General features: G+C 36.8%; 1 protein-coding gene across 7 annotated transcripts in view; it reads left to right on the top strand.

Annotated features, from left to right (window-relative positions):
• LOC130906104 (disks large homolog 4) overlaps positions 1-16,672 on the top strand; it is a 163,394-nt gene that overhangs the window by 90,009 nt on the left and 56,713 nt on the right. For 5 of the 7 annotated variants that reach the window (XM_057820045.1, XM_057820047.1, XM_057820044.1 and 2 more), the window contains exon 3: positions 16,182-16,238. The exons of the other annotated variants lie outside the window; for them this stretch is intronic. In XM_057820045.1, the coding sequence (XP_057676028.1) occupies positions 16,182-16,238 (57 nt within the window). The remainder of the gene's footprint in view (positions 1-16,181; positions 16,239-16,672) is intronic. 7 annotated transcript variants of the gene reach the window in all.

The following is a 16,672-nucleotide window of genomic DNA, read 5'->3' as shown; positions in this document are numbered from 1 at the left end:
TTGCCATGTGGCAGAATGGATTTTGCCATGTGGCAAAATGGATTTTGCCATGTGGCATTTTTTTTTTGCCATGTAGAAAAATGGCTTTTGGCATGTGGCCTTTTTTTGCCATGTGGAAAAATGGATTTTGCCATATGGCATTTTTTTGGTATGTGGTAAAATGGATTTTGGCTTGTGGCAATTTTTTTGCCATTTGGAAAATGGATTTTGCCATGTGGTATTTTTTGGGTATGTGGCAAAATGGATTTTGGCTTGTGGCATTTTTTTTGCCATGTGGAAAAATGTCTTTTGCCATGTGGAAAAATGGATTTTGCCATGTGGCATTTTTTTGCCATGTGGAAAAATGGATTTTGCCATGTGGCATTTTTTGGTGTGTGGCAAAATGGATTTTGTCTTGTGGCAATTATTTTTTACAATGTGGAAAAATGGATTTTGCCATGTGGCATTTTATTTATTTTTTTTGTATGTGGAAAAATGGATTTTGCCATGTGGCATTTTTTTGTATGTGGCAAAATGGATTTTGGTTTTTGACAATTTTTTTGCCATGTGGAAAATTGGCTTTTGGCATGTAGCATTTTTTTGCCATATCGAAAAATGGATTTTGCCACGTGGCCTTTTTTTTTTTTGGTATGCAGCAAAATGGATTTTGGCTTGTGACAATTTTTTTTTTTGCCATTGGGAAAATGGATTTGCCATGTGGCAAAATGGATTTTGGCTTGTGGAAATTTTTTTTATTGGTCCGTGACAAAATTGATTTTGCCATGTGGCATTCTTCTTTTTTTTGGTAGTTAGCAAAATGGATTTTGGCATGTGGCATTTTTTATTGCCATGTGGCATTTTTTTGGTCTGTGGCAAAATCGATTTTGCCATGTGGCTTTTTTTCCCTTTTTTTTGGTATGCGGCAAAATGGATTTTGGCATGCGGTATTTTGTTTGCCATGTGGCTTTTATTTTTGGTATGTGGCAAAATGGATTTTGGCGTGTGGCATTTTAAGTGTATGGTCAAAAATCACAGCCACACGTTTTCTGCCATTTAATATGAATGGAAAATTTGGACGTGCATTGCCGTCAATGGCATGGATGTGCGTGGCCTGCAAAAATGCTATATACCAAAAAAAAAAAAAAAAAAAAAAAAAAAAATGCCACATGGCAAAATAAATTTTGCTACATACCAAATAACACTTTTCGTTCTTGGCCCGCCAGCAAAATTGTGCGAAATTTCGACTCCAAGCATTTCCCCCACAGTTCTAAATGCGGTCGCTCAGGCTTCATCTACAGACAGAGGCGTGCCGAGTGATATTAATCTGACACACTGTCACGTCTTGAAATCCAAACACATCTGGACACCATAGCAAGCTGGCATCAATGGAAACATGATCACTGTCACTTCAGTTGCAGCGTATATATACAACACTTGCAAAATGGACGCAAGTGTAAACTGTTATGCCCACTTAATATTGATCCATTTCACATGGCCATTCGTGTTGTTGAACAAATTGCTTTTAAGCGTTCCTCTGTCTGCAGGAAGGGTTTATCTTCACCATGTGTCACTTGGGACTGCGAGGTCACAGAGGGGAAGATTGTGTATGTCCATTAGTGTTACTTTTTAATGAGAGGAGAGACTGAGCTCCAACTATTTAAATCAGGTCTTGCTCATTTTGAGCTGCACTGGTGTTGGAGCTCTTTCTCCTACGGGGTGCTGCAAGGTATTTGGGGAAAGCTGTCAACTGGCAAATGTGGAAAAAATGGGCATTGGAATGAGAGGTACCACAACTGTATGGAGTAGCTCATTAGTGGAGGCATTGCATCAGACTACAGTAGCCTATCAGATAAATGTTATTTTAATGAGCATCACATCTGTACGTTAGCACGGACTAGGTGTGAGCAGTTAAATGATCCCACTGCAGAATTGTTTAAAATGTACCCTAAATAGGGGGAACTCCTCTAAAGACATGTATGATGGGTAAGGGTAAACTTGTAACTTGCATTTATTATTATTACACATACTATCACATGACCACACAGTTACCGCACAGCTCCACACATGGTAGTGACTTATTTACAGTGAGGAAAATAAGTATTTGAGCACCCTGCGATTTTGCAAGTTCTCCAACTTAGAAATGATTAAATGAAATTTTAATAGTAGGACAATCTAAAAAAAAAAAAAAAAAAAATCCAGAAATCACACTGTATGGTTTTTAAACAATTTATTTGTATTATACTGTTGCAAATAAGTATTTCAACACCTGTCTATTAGCTACAATTCAAAGACCTGTTAGTCGCCTTTAAAAAGTCCACCTCCACTCCACTTATTCTCCTAAATAAGTGGAGTAGAGGTGGACCTTTTGAGTCTGACTTTTTGACCTGTTTGAGGCGGGTAGCTGCATATCAACACCTGTCCGCACCATACTGTACACCCCAAAGGGATGTCCAAAGACACCACGGACCGAATTGTAGACCTCTACAAAGCTGGAAAAAGCAGCTTGGTGATATAAGATCCACCGTTGGAGCAATTAATAGAAAATGAAAGAAACTAACCATGAAGGTCAATCTACCTTGAACTGGGGCTCCATGCAAGATATACCTCGTAGGGTCCCAATGATCCTAAGAATTGTGAAGAATCAGCCAAAAAGTTCACACGAGGAGCTGGTCAATTACCTGAAAGGAGCTGAGACCACCATTTCCAAGGTTACCGTTGGTAATATCCAAAGATGTCATGGTTTAAAATCATGCATGGCACAGAAGGTTACCCTGCTTAATACATGTCCAGGCCTCTTTCAAGTTTGCCATTGACCATTTGGATGATCCAGAGGCGTCATGTGAGAAAGTCATGTGATCAAAATTGAACTTTTTGGTCTTAATTTCACTCACAGTGTTTGGAGGAAGAAGAATGAGGAGTACCATCCCATGAACACCATCCCTACTGTGAAGCATGGGGGTGTTAGCATCATGCTTTGGGGGTGTTTTTCTTCACATGGGCCTGGACCACTGCACTGTATTAAGGAGAAGATGAGCAGGGCCATGTATTGTGAGATTTTGGGGAATAACCCTATTATCTCGGTTAGAATATTGAAAATGGGTCGTGACAGGGTCTTCCAACATGACAATTACCTGAAGCAGACAGAACAACCAAGGAATTTTTTTTTTTTACATTGTCTCTCACAGTGGACATCACCAACCATGATAATTTCAAACCCGCCCATCATTTCCAAGTGGGAGAACTTGCAAATCACAGGATGTTCAAATACTTATTTTCCTCATTGTATGTTAAACATGGGAGAAATCCATTTACTAAAAAAGTGAACAGCTGTGTCTTGAGCTGTCTATTGTGTCTGCCTGAAAATGTTGGTAATTCAGCTTACTATAAGTCCACTTGGATTTTAAATAAATATGGATGAAAAGAAATTCATTCATTTTCAGAGCCGCTTAACCTGGCACAGGTCGCGGGGGTGCTGCAGCTTATCCCAGCAAACCATGGGCAGGAGGCCGGGTACATCCTGAATCGGTTGCCAGCCAATGATAGGGCACAAGGAGACAAACAACCACTCGCATGTACATTCATATTTACGGACAATTTAGAGCATTCCATCAGCCTACGAAAACTGAAATATATTGTTTTCACATTTATTGTAAATTGGTACCTAAACATACGATCCCATCCACGTATGATTTTTTTCAACATCCGACGTAAAATTTGACTTGTCATTTGTCATATGACGACATGCTCAAAATACGACAATTTACAGTATGTCAGCGTCACAATTTCATTGTTTTCCCACAAGACGAACTGACTTGACAAAATGGTCTCCTCTGATCTCTGTTCGCCAGTCTTGATAACTTTAGGTGACAAAAAAAAAAAAAAAAAAACTTTTTTATTTCCGATTTATTATAGTTAATAATATTATTGTAACATCGGCACGGAATCTGCCAGCTTCATCAGGTTTTGAATCATTTATTTCAGAACTTGTGCAACACAACACAGCTACTGTCTGTCAGAGCCGATGCCAACAGCAACATGAAAAAAAAATGTAAACTTCCCACTCTAGTGCAGTTCTCTCTCTCTCTCTCTCTCGTCAGTCACACGGTGCGTTCAGGTACAGCATGCAAATCATAACCGCCAGATTAGAATGCGATTCGTTGCATTATAACCGTAATTTTTGGACAATAAACCACTAAGTTTTTCCTTCATTTGGAATCCTGGGGTTTATAGTCCAGTGCAGCTTATTTGTTGATTTACTTGGGTTAATAGGTAAAACTTTTTTTGACAGCAGCGTCATAAGACCATCATAATTATTACATGGCACTATTATGGGCATAACTGAATGCTTATGACAGATGTCATTAAGTGTAATCTGGCAAATTATGTCTAACTCCCTTTATGTCCAGCTCAGATATTTTATATCCATTCAAAAGTGAGATAATTTGCCGATGACACTAAATGACATGTTATAAGCATTCATTAATGTTCATGACAGTGTCATGTCATAATTATGATTGTCTAATAACAGTCTTATCGCACCACTGTCAAATGAGTGTTACCAAATAACATAATTAGCCATTAATGAAACAACTGCAACAGTAGCTGAATGAATAATTAGCACAGAACATGAATTTTGATTGTTATTTACATCTGTAGCGCTGCAATGCATGCTAGGAAGAATGTTAGATAACAACAGGTATGACAGCAGGTGGCAGCAGAGATTGACTGTCTCCCCAAGGGAGCAATAATGGCCAAATGAAGCTTCTTGAAGCAATGAAGCTTGCAGCCAATTGGTTCAAAGCTTCATGGTGGTTCATTTGGTCGTATGGCAGTCATATGATGCCGCTGTCAAATAAAGTGTTACCGGTTAATATCTTTTGTTGTAAATATCCCATACTACAGCGAGGACAGCTGTGGCTTATAGTCCAGTGTGAATTATCTGTAAACAAATGCTGATTTTGTGTCAAATTTGGTGGGTGGTGGCACATAGCTAGGTGCGCCTTATAGTCCGAAAATTATGGTATTATTATTATTATTATTATTATTATATCATTATTATTTTGATTTGTATTTATAGTTTATTTTTCTATGTGTAATTGCCATTTGTAATAGTACCAGCAGTATTTATGAAGGATTTAGCGTAGGTTTTTGGGCTGTGGAACGAATCAATCGAATTATAATGTATTCTTATGGGAAAATCCCTCTCGACATACGACCATTTCGACTTACAAATCAGTTCCTGGAACGAATTGAATTTGTATGTAGACGTACCAATGTACCTTCAGGCTTAATTAAAAAAAAAAAAAATCAATTAGGGGTGTCAAAAAAATAAAATAAAAATTAATTAATCGCAATTCAAACCATCTATAAAATATGCCATATTTTTCTGTAAATTATTGTTGGAATGGAAAGATAAGACACAAGATGGATATATACATTCAACATACAGCACATAAGTACTGTATTTGTTTATTATAACAATAAATCAACAAGATGGCATTAAACTTATTAACATTCTGTTAAAGGGATCCATGAATAGAAAGACTTGTAGTTCTTAAAAGATAAATGTTAGTACAAGTTATAGAAATTTTATGTTAAAACCCCTCTTAATGCTTTGGTTTTAATAAAATTTGTAAAATTTTCAATCAAAAAATAAACTAGTAGCCCGCCATTGTTGATATCAATAATTACTTACACAATGCTCATGGGTGCTGAAGCCTATAAAATCAGTCGCACCCAAGCGCCAGCAGAGGGCGACAAAACTCCAAAAAACACAATTAACAAGATGACATTTCACTGTGCTGTCATTTTAATCTGTTTGAGCGGGGCATGTGCGTTAATTGCGTCAAATATTTTAACGTGATTAATTTTAAAAATTAATTACCGCCCGTTAACGCGATTTTTTTGACAGCCCTAAAATTAATAATTAAAAAAAAAAAAAAAGAAATCAAGACTTATTCACCAGTTACTGAGTGTTCAAGTGCAGTTTTTGGCTATTCTACCCTCCCTGCTTACCACCTACATTAAACATAATGAACTACTAAGCTCAAAGAGACAAACAAATACCGGTAAATGTGTTTTCGTCTGATTTAAGTCATTGCAAAAGGGTAGAAAATACAATGTCCCTTTCCAGTGTTACTTGGCGTTTTTTTTAATTTCCATAATCTAAAGGGAGGTTGTGATCCTCCTCCAAGATTTGAAATTACTAATTATTCAGAGATGAGAAGTGCACCATTACAATGGGAACATGGGGAGAAGACGTGCTCTTTTCCCTTGAATCTACCATTACCTGATAATCAAAGTCTATTTAATTCAATCTTTTAACTCTGAGGTGTGTGCCACATAGTATTTCGAAACCATTACATGAGTCATTCAATGCTCCCGAAGGTGAGTGTTAGCACAAATGGATTCCTTCTCTCTGCATGTGTGAGTCCACTTGGGAAATGCAGTGTTGTTTTACACTGGACTTGAGTAAGAGCTACTTTGCAGTACCTTTAGTCCAGCATATCTCTATCTTTATTGAGCCTAGGTATCAACTTACCAATAGAAAACGACAGCAGAAAGAAAAACATCACATAAAGTATTTAAACAATTTATCAGTGTTGTGCATGAACGATCGTTCACGATCACGTTCATATTTTGGGCGAACGTGATCGGAACGCATGATATTTTTGTCTCATGAAATTTACTGTGAACGCTCTCATTCTAGCGGTTGTGAGTGACGTTCAGAACCTCGTTCATTGTCAAGTAAAGGTGTTGTGCAGCAAAGAATATACAGAACTACTGCGGTTTATGTGATGTCAACTCTTTTTTTTCCCCCATGCACCGTAACTTTCACGCACATCTCAGTAGACATCATATAACAAAACAGTGATTTCCCCCATTTCCCAAGTCTCATTCTATTGGCTGGGGAAACCAGGGTGGTCATGGGACACGTAGTCCGTATTCCACATTCATGATTTCTGAATTAGCCTTGCCTACAAAACTGCAGGTGAAGCTATAGGCTTAAAACAATATTTAATTTAAAAAAAAAAAAAATAAAAAAAAAACTTAATAGCGGAAAACTATCCAACCAGCTGTGTTGCTTTAGCAAATAAGGCAGCTTTTGCTCCCGAAGCTTTTATTCTTTAAAACATTATTTTACATTCAGTTAGACTTTATTTAGCATCTTTGGATGATATTTAAACAAGATGCAACACAAACATACTTTTGCAACATGATTACGGTGTAGATAAATGCCTAACGGCACAGAAAAGACGTGTGAGATAGAACTTTCCTTCGTGTGCGTCCATGATCAACCATAAGTACGTAATTCCTTTATAAACAGAAAGTTCTTGGTGTTTACTTTGGAATCGCTGCATTCGTGGCCGTTTGTAACGTTGCGCTCATGTGCAGAACCGCAAAGTTGCGATTTCTGATGGAATACAAAATCTAACTTAAGACTGGCTCAGTACCAATATTTACAGTGGTATAAAAAAGTATCTGAACCTTTTGGAATTTCTCACAGTGCTGTATAAAATCACCATCAAATGTGATATAATTTTTGTCAAAATCACACAGATGAAAAAAACAGTGTCTGCTTTAACTAAAGCCACCCAAACATTTATAGGTTTTCATATTTTAATGAGCATAGCATGCAAACAATGACAGAATGGGGAAAAATAAGTAAGTGAACCATAACATTTTAAACTAATTTTACCAAACAATTTAAGTCACTGATGAGTAGTATAAAGCTGCCATGCCCACTATAAAACACACACCTGGTAAGAATTGTCTTAATAAGAAGCATTGTCTGATGTGCATCATGGCTCATTCTGAAGACCTGCGATTCCCTCCCAAGGAGTGCCCGTCCACCGAAGATGACGCCAAGAGTTCAGCACAGAATAATCAGAGAGGTAAAAAAGAACCCTAGAGTATCTGCTAAAGACTTACAGAAATCACTGGCACAGTCAAATATCTCTGTGCACATATCAACTATATGTAAAACTATGGCCAAGAATGCTGTTCATATGAGGACTCCACAGAGGAAGCCACTGCTGTCTTAAAAAAAACATTGTTGCTTATTTATATTTGCAAAAAGGCACTTTGACACTCCCCAGAAGTTTTGGCAAAATATTTTGTGGACTAATGAAACCAAAGTTGATTTCTTTGGGAGTAACACACTACGTCATGTGTGGAGAAAAAATGGAACAGCTCAACAACATGAACACCTCATCCCCATCGTGAAGGATGGTGGAGGCAGTATCATGATTTGGTGCTGTTTTGCTACCTCAGGGCCTGGACAACTTGCAATCATTAATGGAAGAGTGAATTCAAAGGTTTATCAGGATGTTTTGCAGGAAAACCTGATGTAGTCTGTCCGACAGTTGAAGCTAAAAAGAGAATGGATGCAGCAACAAGACAATGATCCAAAACACAAAAGTAGATGAACTTCAGAATGGTTTCAGAAGAACAAAATACACGTTCTGGAATGGCCAAGTCAAATTCCAAACTTTGAACCCCATTGAGATGCTGTGGCAGGACCTAAAGACAGCTATTCATGCCAGACATCCCTGGAATCTGACTGAACTACAGCAGTTTTGTAGAGAAGAACGGGCCAAGATTAGTGCTGATCGATGTGCCAGACTGATCTGCAGCTACAGGAAGCATCTGGTTGAAGTTATTGCTGCCAAAAGGGGGGCCACAAATTAAAAATGTGATGGTTCACTGACTTATTTTCCCCCTTTCTGTCATTGTTGGCATACTATCCTCATTTAAATATGAAAACCTATAGATGTTTCGGTGCTTTTAGTTAAAGCAGACAGTTTTTTCATCTGTGTGACTTTGACAAAGATCACATTTGATGGTGATTTTATGCAGAATGTGAGAAATTCCAAAGGTTCAGATACTTTTTCATACCACTGTGAGTTTTACGAACAGGTCTGTACCGAAGCAGATTTTAAATTAAATATTAGGATGAATCTGACACAATTTCAGTGCATAAGTGCATAAAACAATTGCTGTCTGTGGTTCTAATATCGACTCAATAATAGCTTTCAGCAGTTATTGGGGAGAAGAAAGAACAACACAAGTTAGAATAAATAAATAAATGATTAAAGAACTACAACAATTCTTTTTTTTTTTAACCATGAAGTTTAGTTTAAAATTTTGAATTATGAACTATGAACTGAACAGTTCGTTTTAAAATTTGTGAACTGAAGTTTGAACTAGTTCATATAGAAAATCAACTTTCCCAACACTGCACTTTATAATACAAAAATGATCTCGTCCCAAAATACTGGTTGGTAATTGCTACTTCATACAATGTAAGCAGCATTAGATATTAAACAGATGGCATGACAAAATAATAAACTAAAATAGGAAGAGAGTTAAATTCATGTTTGCGACACTGTATTTGTGTGTGGTCAGCAGGAAGCAATAACGTCATGCCGGAGAGCCCAAAGAAAAGGAAGTTGACAATTTTGAGAAGCCAGCAAAAAAGTTGTTGATTTAGGATTTGGGCTTTTAATGGAAACTATAGGTAGTAAATAATTTAGCAGTGCCTTATCCCTTTAATTAAGTTGAACCTGATATGTCTCCTGCACTAAAGTTTGACAGTGAAACTGAGATTAAGAGTTTTTTTTTTTTTTTTTAAATTGTAGTTCCATTTCTGAGATCACATCAGATCAAAGGCGTATGTTTGTTCTCAATGTTGGTAGGGACGAAATAACAGCATAACCTGCATGTACACTTTTTTTTTGGGGACGTGACATTAATAAAACCAAACATATTTGGTGAATGGGGGTCAGGGCTACATTTCTCACCAATATGAACCTAATTAATTTATTGGCTAATTGATTAATGCAAAAATAAATCTGTATTGACCTATACTAATTTTCACACTGTAAATTTTTAACGTCGTAATCTGATCATTTTTGTTAAATCCAGTCAAATAATTTTCGCCATCTTTTTTTGAGGGATAAAGTCTAGTTAACAGATTAATGCGTCAGATTCTTCCACTTCCTTTAAGTAAATATTACTATTTGTTCGTATTGAGCCCATACATCTGAAAGTTGGTAATTTTTCACCTAACTCAAGAAAAAAAATCTTTCAAACAATGTTTTGAACAATATTTTTTAATTTAAGAACATTTCTGATGAATAAATTTTTCTTTTAAGATTAAATATACAAACGTTTTGCTTAAAATAAGTCTGTTAAGCTTATTTTCAGATAGCTGGTTTTCTTATTTCAAGAAATCTCATGAGTAAAATCGACTTGAGGCACTTTAGCAGTAGCAAAATTCGTGGCATGTTCCCCACCTCCACAACATTGACGTCTTTTTACATTACTTACAGTGGCTACTGCTGGCAGAAAAAAAACTAATATCCCTTGTTTTTGAAAGGGAGGGGGGGCGGTATGCTGTATTTCTGTTGGGCTGTGAATGCATGTGTGGGGGGGTTCAAGTCATCAGCCAATCAAACGTGCGTTTGAGGGGGGGAAAATGGACTGGCACATTCAACGAGTGAAAAGTGGTCAGTGTAAGTCTGAACATAATGAAAGTACTGTAATTCACTTAATAATGGTAGAATCAATTCTATCCTTACAACATATAGGAAGACAATCTAAATGACCTATATAACTGAAGTCATTATAATGCAAATAAGGTTGCTTAAAAGTTGGTGGGGATAATTTGAGCATCCTGAAAAGTTACTAGTGTTATGTCCCTTACCATCCCCATGCAAACCTACGCCCTTGCATCAGATGTACTGTATGTACACGTACAAGATAATCATCTATCTACTATACATGCGATTGTCGATAATTATGCTCTCTTTTACCAGGTGTAATAAGTCAAATATACGTTCATTACTAGAGGTGGGATCTTCTGTGTAGCTCACGATACGATTTGCGATACATGGCTCATGATAACGATCTCATAATATGGCGATACAACAATTATCGATAATAATTATAAAATATTTCATGATACAAGTAATAAACGGGAAAAACAAGCTCTTTTCACCTTTCTAATGTGAATTGAATTAAGTTTATCAGTAGTAGACATCCAGTCCGTTTGAAGCGGGAGGGATGGCAGCGAATGAACGATTGTTCTTCCCTCCCACTTCAAACGGATTGGACATCGATGTCAATCAATGGCAACCAATGAGTTCTATTTCGGGGCATTTCAGCTGATTTGCTGTTGATTTTCAGTTACTTCCTCTTGATTTTGGGGTATTTCTGGGTCAGTTAATGTTGATTTTGTGGCATTTCTAAGTTGCTTTCTGTTGATTTTTGGGCTGCAGAACAGGAAGTGACCCAGGAATCTCCCCAAATGAATAGGCAATGACTGAAAGTCAACAGGAAGTGATCTGTAAATGCCCTCAAATGAACAGAAAGTGACCTGTAAATGCGAAAATCGGAAAAACTGGCTGCGAATACTCTTGTATCGAATGAATATTCCTCCCAGTCTATTTTGATAGCAACTTGTTGGTTCCTTTTTTTTAAACGGTGACCGCTTTTTAAACCAATATATCTATTCTTGGCAGGAGCATATCGATAAAACTTTTGGGATGCAAAGTATCACTGTATCTCACCATTTCGCTATTTTTTCACACTCCTATTCGATACTGATTCGGTGAAAATATGTTGCTATAATCTCAAAGGTTCACTACTGCATTTTTTTTCCAATCTGCACATTTTCAGTAATTAAAATAATAAGAAAGGGATTTCTGAATTCACTTTAAGAGGATTTGAAAAAATGTTCCAATGTAGCCCACCAGTGTTGTTTTTGTTCATTATTTTCGTTAATGTTTTCGTTTTTTCATGACGATGACGAGACGATTACGAGCTAAAACATGTCTTGGAAGACTGAAACAACGATACAAATGCCAGTTTTCGTCTCACGAGACGAGAACGAGACGAAAATGCGCAATAGTTTCCGTCAAATGTTCACAATGTGTGACATTTTATGTGTAGTTAGCCTGCATCATAGTTTCAGGTTCTGCCGTGACGTACTGCATATCCCCCCACTTCAGTAATGCACTTCACTTCAGCTTGCACACACGGCAAGATTTATTTCCATATCTTGGCCAGAGAGAATATACAATGTTGCTTTCGCCTTCAAAGTTCTGTGCTGAGTGATCATCACATGCTAAATGTAACTCGTAGCGTTAGCATAGGATTCGCGTTAGCATTAGGATAATGCTAACGACGAGCGTCCTCTTAAACTCTCGGACAACTTTTTTATTTTTTTAACATGGCATTCAGCTGAGTATAATTAATTTAAAATAATGTACCGTATTTTTTGGACTATACGTCGCACCTCAGTATAAGTCGCACCAGCCAAAAAATGCACAATGAAAAGGAAAAAACATATATAAGTCGCACCGGAGTATAAGTCACATTTTTGGGGGGAAATTTATTTGATAGAATCCAGCACCAAGACCAGACATGTCGTCTAAAGGCAATTTAAAATACAATAGACAACAACAGGCTGAATAGGTGTACGGTATGCTAACATTACAAGACGCCGACCGGCCGCGGGTATTAAAGCCCGACGCAGCCCGAGTCTGATCAATTACCTTGATTTGCTTGCCCGAGCCTGAAAAAACCCGAAATTATATGTTTTATTTGTAGGCACAAGCCCGAAAAAAAACGAAATTTTATGTTTTATTTGTGAGGACTCAGGAGAAGAAGGAAATGCGGGGATGCGATGCGTGGTTGCGTTTTGTGTAATCACGTTTGTGATAATGCCGGTACATACTGTAAATGCATAATGATAACAAATTAAAGCCTGTCTTTTGTAACTAATTCTCCCGCGAGACTGTAAGATGGATATTCAATAAACATTTATATCTTTTCTATTTGCGTGTCCGTTCTAACAGGCGCATAGTGGATTTGACATTTATTTTAATCTCCTCGAGTTGGCAGTAAAAAAACCCCGCAAGTTTTCTTAATGTTTTAATAGTCTACTATTTTTATGATCATTATAAATGCATTTACACAACGAAATAAAGCTATAGCACCTTTATCAATCAATGAATCAATTGAATCCTTTCCATATCCCACTCCTACCGCCCTGTCTTTAGTTTGTTTTTCACTCCTATAGCTGCTCCACAAAGGAAATACCAGGATGCGCGCGGGAGGGGAAGATTGAAAAGAGAGCGAGGCCACTGCGTTCACGTGCGCAGGCCTGCACAGCGCCTTCTCTGTTTTATCCAAATTATTTATTTTATTTGACATCCATACATCGTTTTAGAATAAATATATGAATATATATTTATTTAAAAAAGCAAGAGAGAAGTCGGCCCGACCCGACCGTAAATAATCACACATAAGTTGCTCCAGAGTATAAGACGCACCCTCCGCCAAACTATGAAAAAAAACCTGCGACTTAAAGTCTGAAAATTACGGTACTGTTTTCCTGCAAGTTGGGATTGTCCTTGTAGATGCTACAATATGTGCTCGTCTGTCAATGTTCATTCGAAATAGTCCTAACCCTTTATTTATTTATTGATCTGTTCAGGTTTAATTGATAAATACAGTTGTGTGTCATCAGCGTAACAATGAAAGTTAATGCTATGTTTTCTGATGATATTGCCTAAAGGAAGCATATACAGCGTAAACAAGATGGGCCCTAGGACCGACACTTGCGGCACACCATAACTGACTCTAGAGTACGGTGATGATTTCTGGTTTATATTGACAAACTAGTACCTATTAGATAAATGATTTAAACCAGCAGAGGGCTTCTCCTCTAATGCCTATGTCACATTCTAGTCTCTGCAATAAGATATTATGGTCGATTGTGTCAAAGGCTGCACTAAGGTCCAACAGAACCAGGATCGAGACTAATCCATCGTCAGCGGCTAGTAACAAGTCGTTAGTTACTTTGACTAATGCAGTTTCAGTGCTATGATGAGCTCCAAAGCCAGACTGGAAATCTTCAAATAAACTATTGTCCTGTAGGTGCTGACAGAGTTGTTTAACTACCACTCTTTCAAGGACTTTGGAGAGAAAGGGTAGATTAGAGATAGGTCTGTAATTGGCCAAGATGTCAGCACTACAATACAGCACTGCATTTATTTTGAACACTGCAAAAACTCAAAAATCCTATCAGGACTTACAGTTTGGACTAACTTAAAACTTAACTAGAACTTATAGCTTGACACAAGTGGAAATTCAATTGAAACACGTAGGAAAAACACCTAACTATCAAGTCATGTGTGTTATCAAGCGTAATGACATTTTTAGGTAAGAAATATATATATATATAATATATATATATATATATATATATATATATATATATATATATATATATATATGTTGGTGTTTTTTATATAAGATCTAAAAGTTTTGGGAGTGAAAGTAGTGAATTAGTCTTTTTTTTTAGTCACATTTGAGATGCAATTGTTGGCTCTTTTCAACAATGTACATCGAAAATAAAGACATTGATTGACTGAAAATGGTTCAATATTACATGAAATGTCTTGTTTTCTCATCTTTATGTATAATTGCTCTTTACCTAAAAAAAAAATAAAAATGTTTTATCCGATTACTCGATTAATCGATAGAATTTTCAGTCGATTACTCGATTACTAAAATATTCGATAGCTGCAGCCCTAATATGTATATATAAAACAACCCTGCAGTGTTCTCAGCCATTCTGATGATATCTAATGTACAACTACATCAAGCACTCAAAAAACTATTAAGTCTCTTTGTGTCAAATATGCTTTGCAATGGAAAACTGCTGCTTTTAATAACTAGCAAAGCAGTTTCCCTCAAACTCACAAACCAATCCATCAACAACAAACTCTGATTAGTCAGTCTCACTCTTTAACCATGCCCCTTAAATTCATATGCACAGAACATTTCCCTGCTACACGTTGTATTTGATCAAATTTTAATCTACCTGAATTAAATATTTTTGATCTAATTAAAGAACGAACTAATAGTAGCATGTTACCGCCCTCAAATGTTAGATCACTAAAAACAAATCCAATAATCAATAGTCACATGCCGTTTTTGAATTTCATTTTACTAACACAATTTTCAAACAGATTTTGAAATGGGTGAAACAAAAAAATAAAAATAAAAAGTAAAATAAATAGATAAATAACATCTTGAAATAATTGAAAAAGACCTTTAACAAAATAAAAATAAGTAGCAACAAAACATAAGAAATCAAGCATTTCATTGTTTGTAACATAAAAAAAATATGGAAAAACATTACATGAAAAAATAAAAATATGAAACATAAATTCACAAGAAATAGTAATAAATGAATAAGAAATAATAATATGGTTAAGTAAGAAATTAGGCGTGAGAGGGGCGGAGGAAAAGCATGCTGTTTGACACAGGATAGGGACGTGAATGGGGGCGGGAGCACACGCCGGTGCACTGCTTATGTATGTGCACTGCTTACGTGCGTGTGGAATGCGAAAGGGAAAAGTAGTACAAAAAGTGTGCACAAAAATATACCCAAAAATTGACAAAGAAAATATAATATATTAATTCCAGATATCGCTACTTTTGCTTGGGGATCGATACCTAAAATTTAACGCGCTGGATCGAAATATCGATATTTTGGTATCGATCCGCCCATCCCTACTTGAAAGGTGGAAAAGCGCTATACAAGTATAACACCATTTACCTTTTTTTAATGTTTTTAATTTATTTATTTATTTATTTTAGACTACAACATTTTTAGTAAACGTAGGCCAAACCTACACAACATTAGTCTTGCGTTTTTGTCGACGAAGTAGACGTAGACAAACACATTTTAAGATGACTAAAATATGACTGAGACAAATAAGTATTATCGTCCAAAAGACGAAGACTAAGAGGAAAATTAATAGGGCTGCCAAAAACAACACTGTAGCCCACTAATAATAGATAAATGACAATAACTTCAGGAGCTTTCATGAACTACAGTTTTTTTTTTTCAGCTTGAAATGGGCGTGGTCTGAGAAAGGAACTCGGGAATGATGTAATATTTCATAATTATAGCCTTCATCAATATTTATAATAGCTCATCTGGGTTCTTGTATGGGCTCTGGTGACCTGCTTTCCAACATTTTCTGCTGAGAGCTCAATGCGACGTGAAGCTGTCAGCATCCGCTCTGATAAATTAAAACATAAAACAAGCCTTTGTTCTCTCCCCCCGGGCCGGCCTGCATGTCCTGCACAATTACCCTCTCCCGTTTTTTGTTTTGCAGCCAGTGTTGATGTCTACAGGTCACACTCCAATGTACACCTCTGCTGTTTCCACACTGGTAAGCGCACTAACCTGTGCCTGTACGGAAAGCTTGAAAGTTGCCATCATCACTCATCACCGTCCGGAAACGCTCGTGTACCCCATTTCCTGTCATTTTCTTCGGTCTGGTCTTACAGATTAAAATGAGATAATCGTCCATCATTCCAAGCCATTTGTCTGTCACAAGAATGAGGTCATCTTTTTGCTGGTTGTGCCGCAGCGCCCATACTTGGTCATTCATTCATTTAGAAAAAAAAAAGTGCATGTGCATGTGAATAACCTTTTCATTTGAATCAGAAGCTTTTCAGGTCTAAATTTATATTAAGCTATGATAGACATGGTTTTGATTAATACAACAATGTGTCTAGTATTGTGATTTCAATGTGTTCCATGGGTAACTTGGCATAAGCAAACCTGGAAATTCCTGTTAATGATCCCCAAGGTATCACTTTT

This window comes from Corythoichthys intestinalis, chromosome 18, assembly GCF_030265065.1.
Source record: "Corythoichthys intestinalis isolate RoL2023-P3 chromosome 18, ASM3026506v1, whole genome shotgun sequence".
NCBI lineage: Eukaryota > Metazoa > Chordata > Actinopteri > Syngnathiformes > Syngnathidae > Corythoichthys > Corythoichthys intestinalis.
Note: the sequence above shows the minus strand (reverse complement) of the source record. Positions and strands in the feature narration are given on the sequence as shown.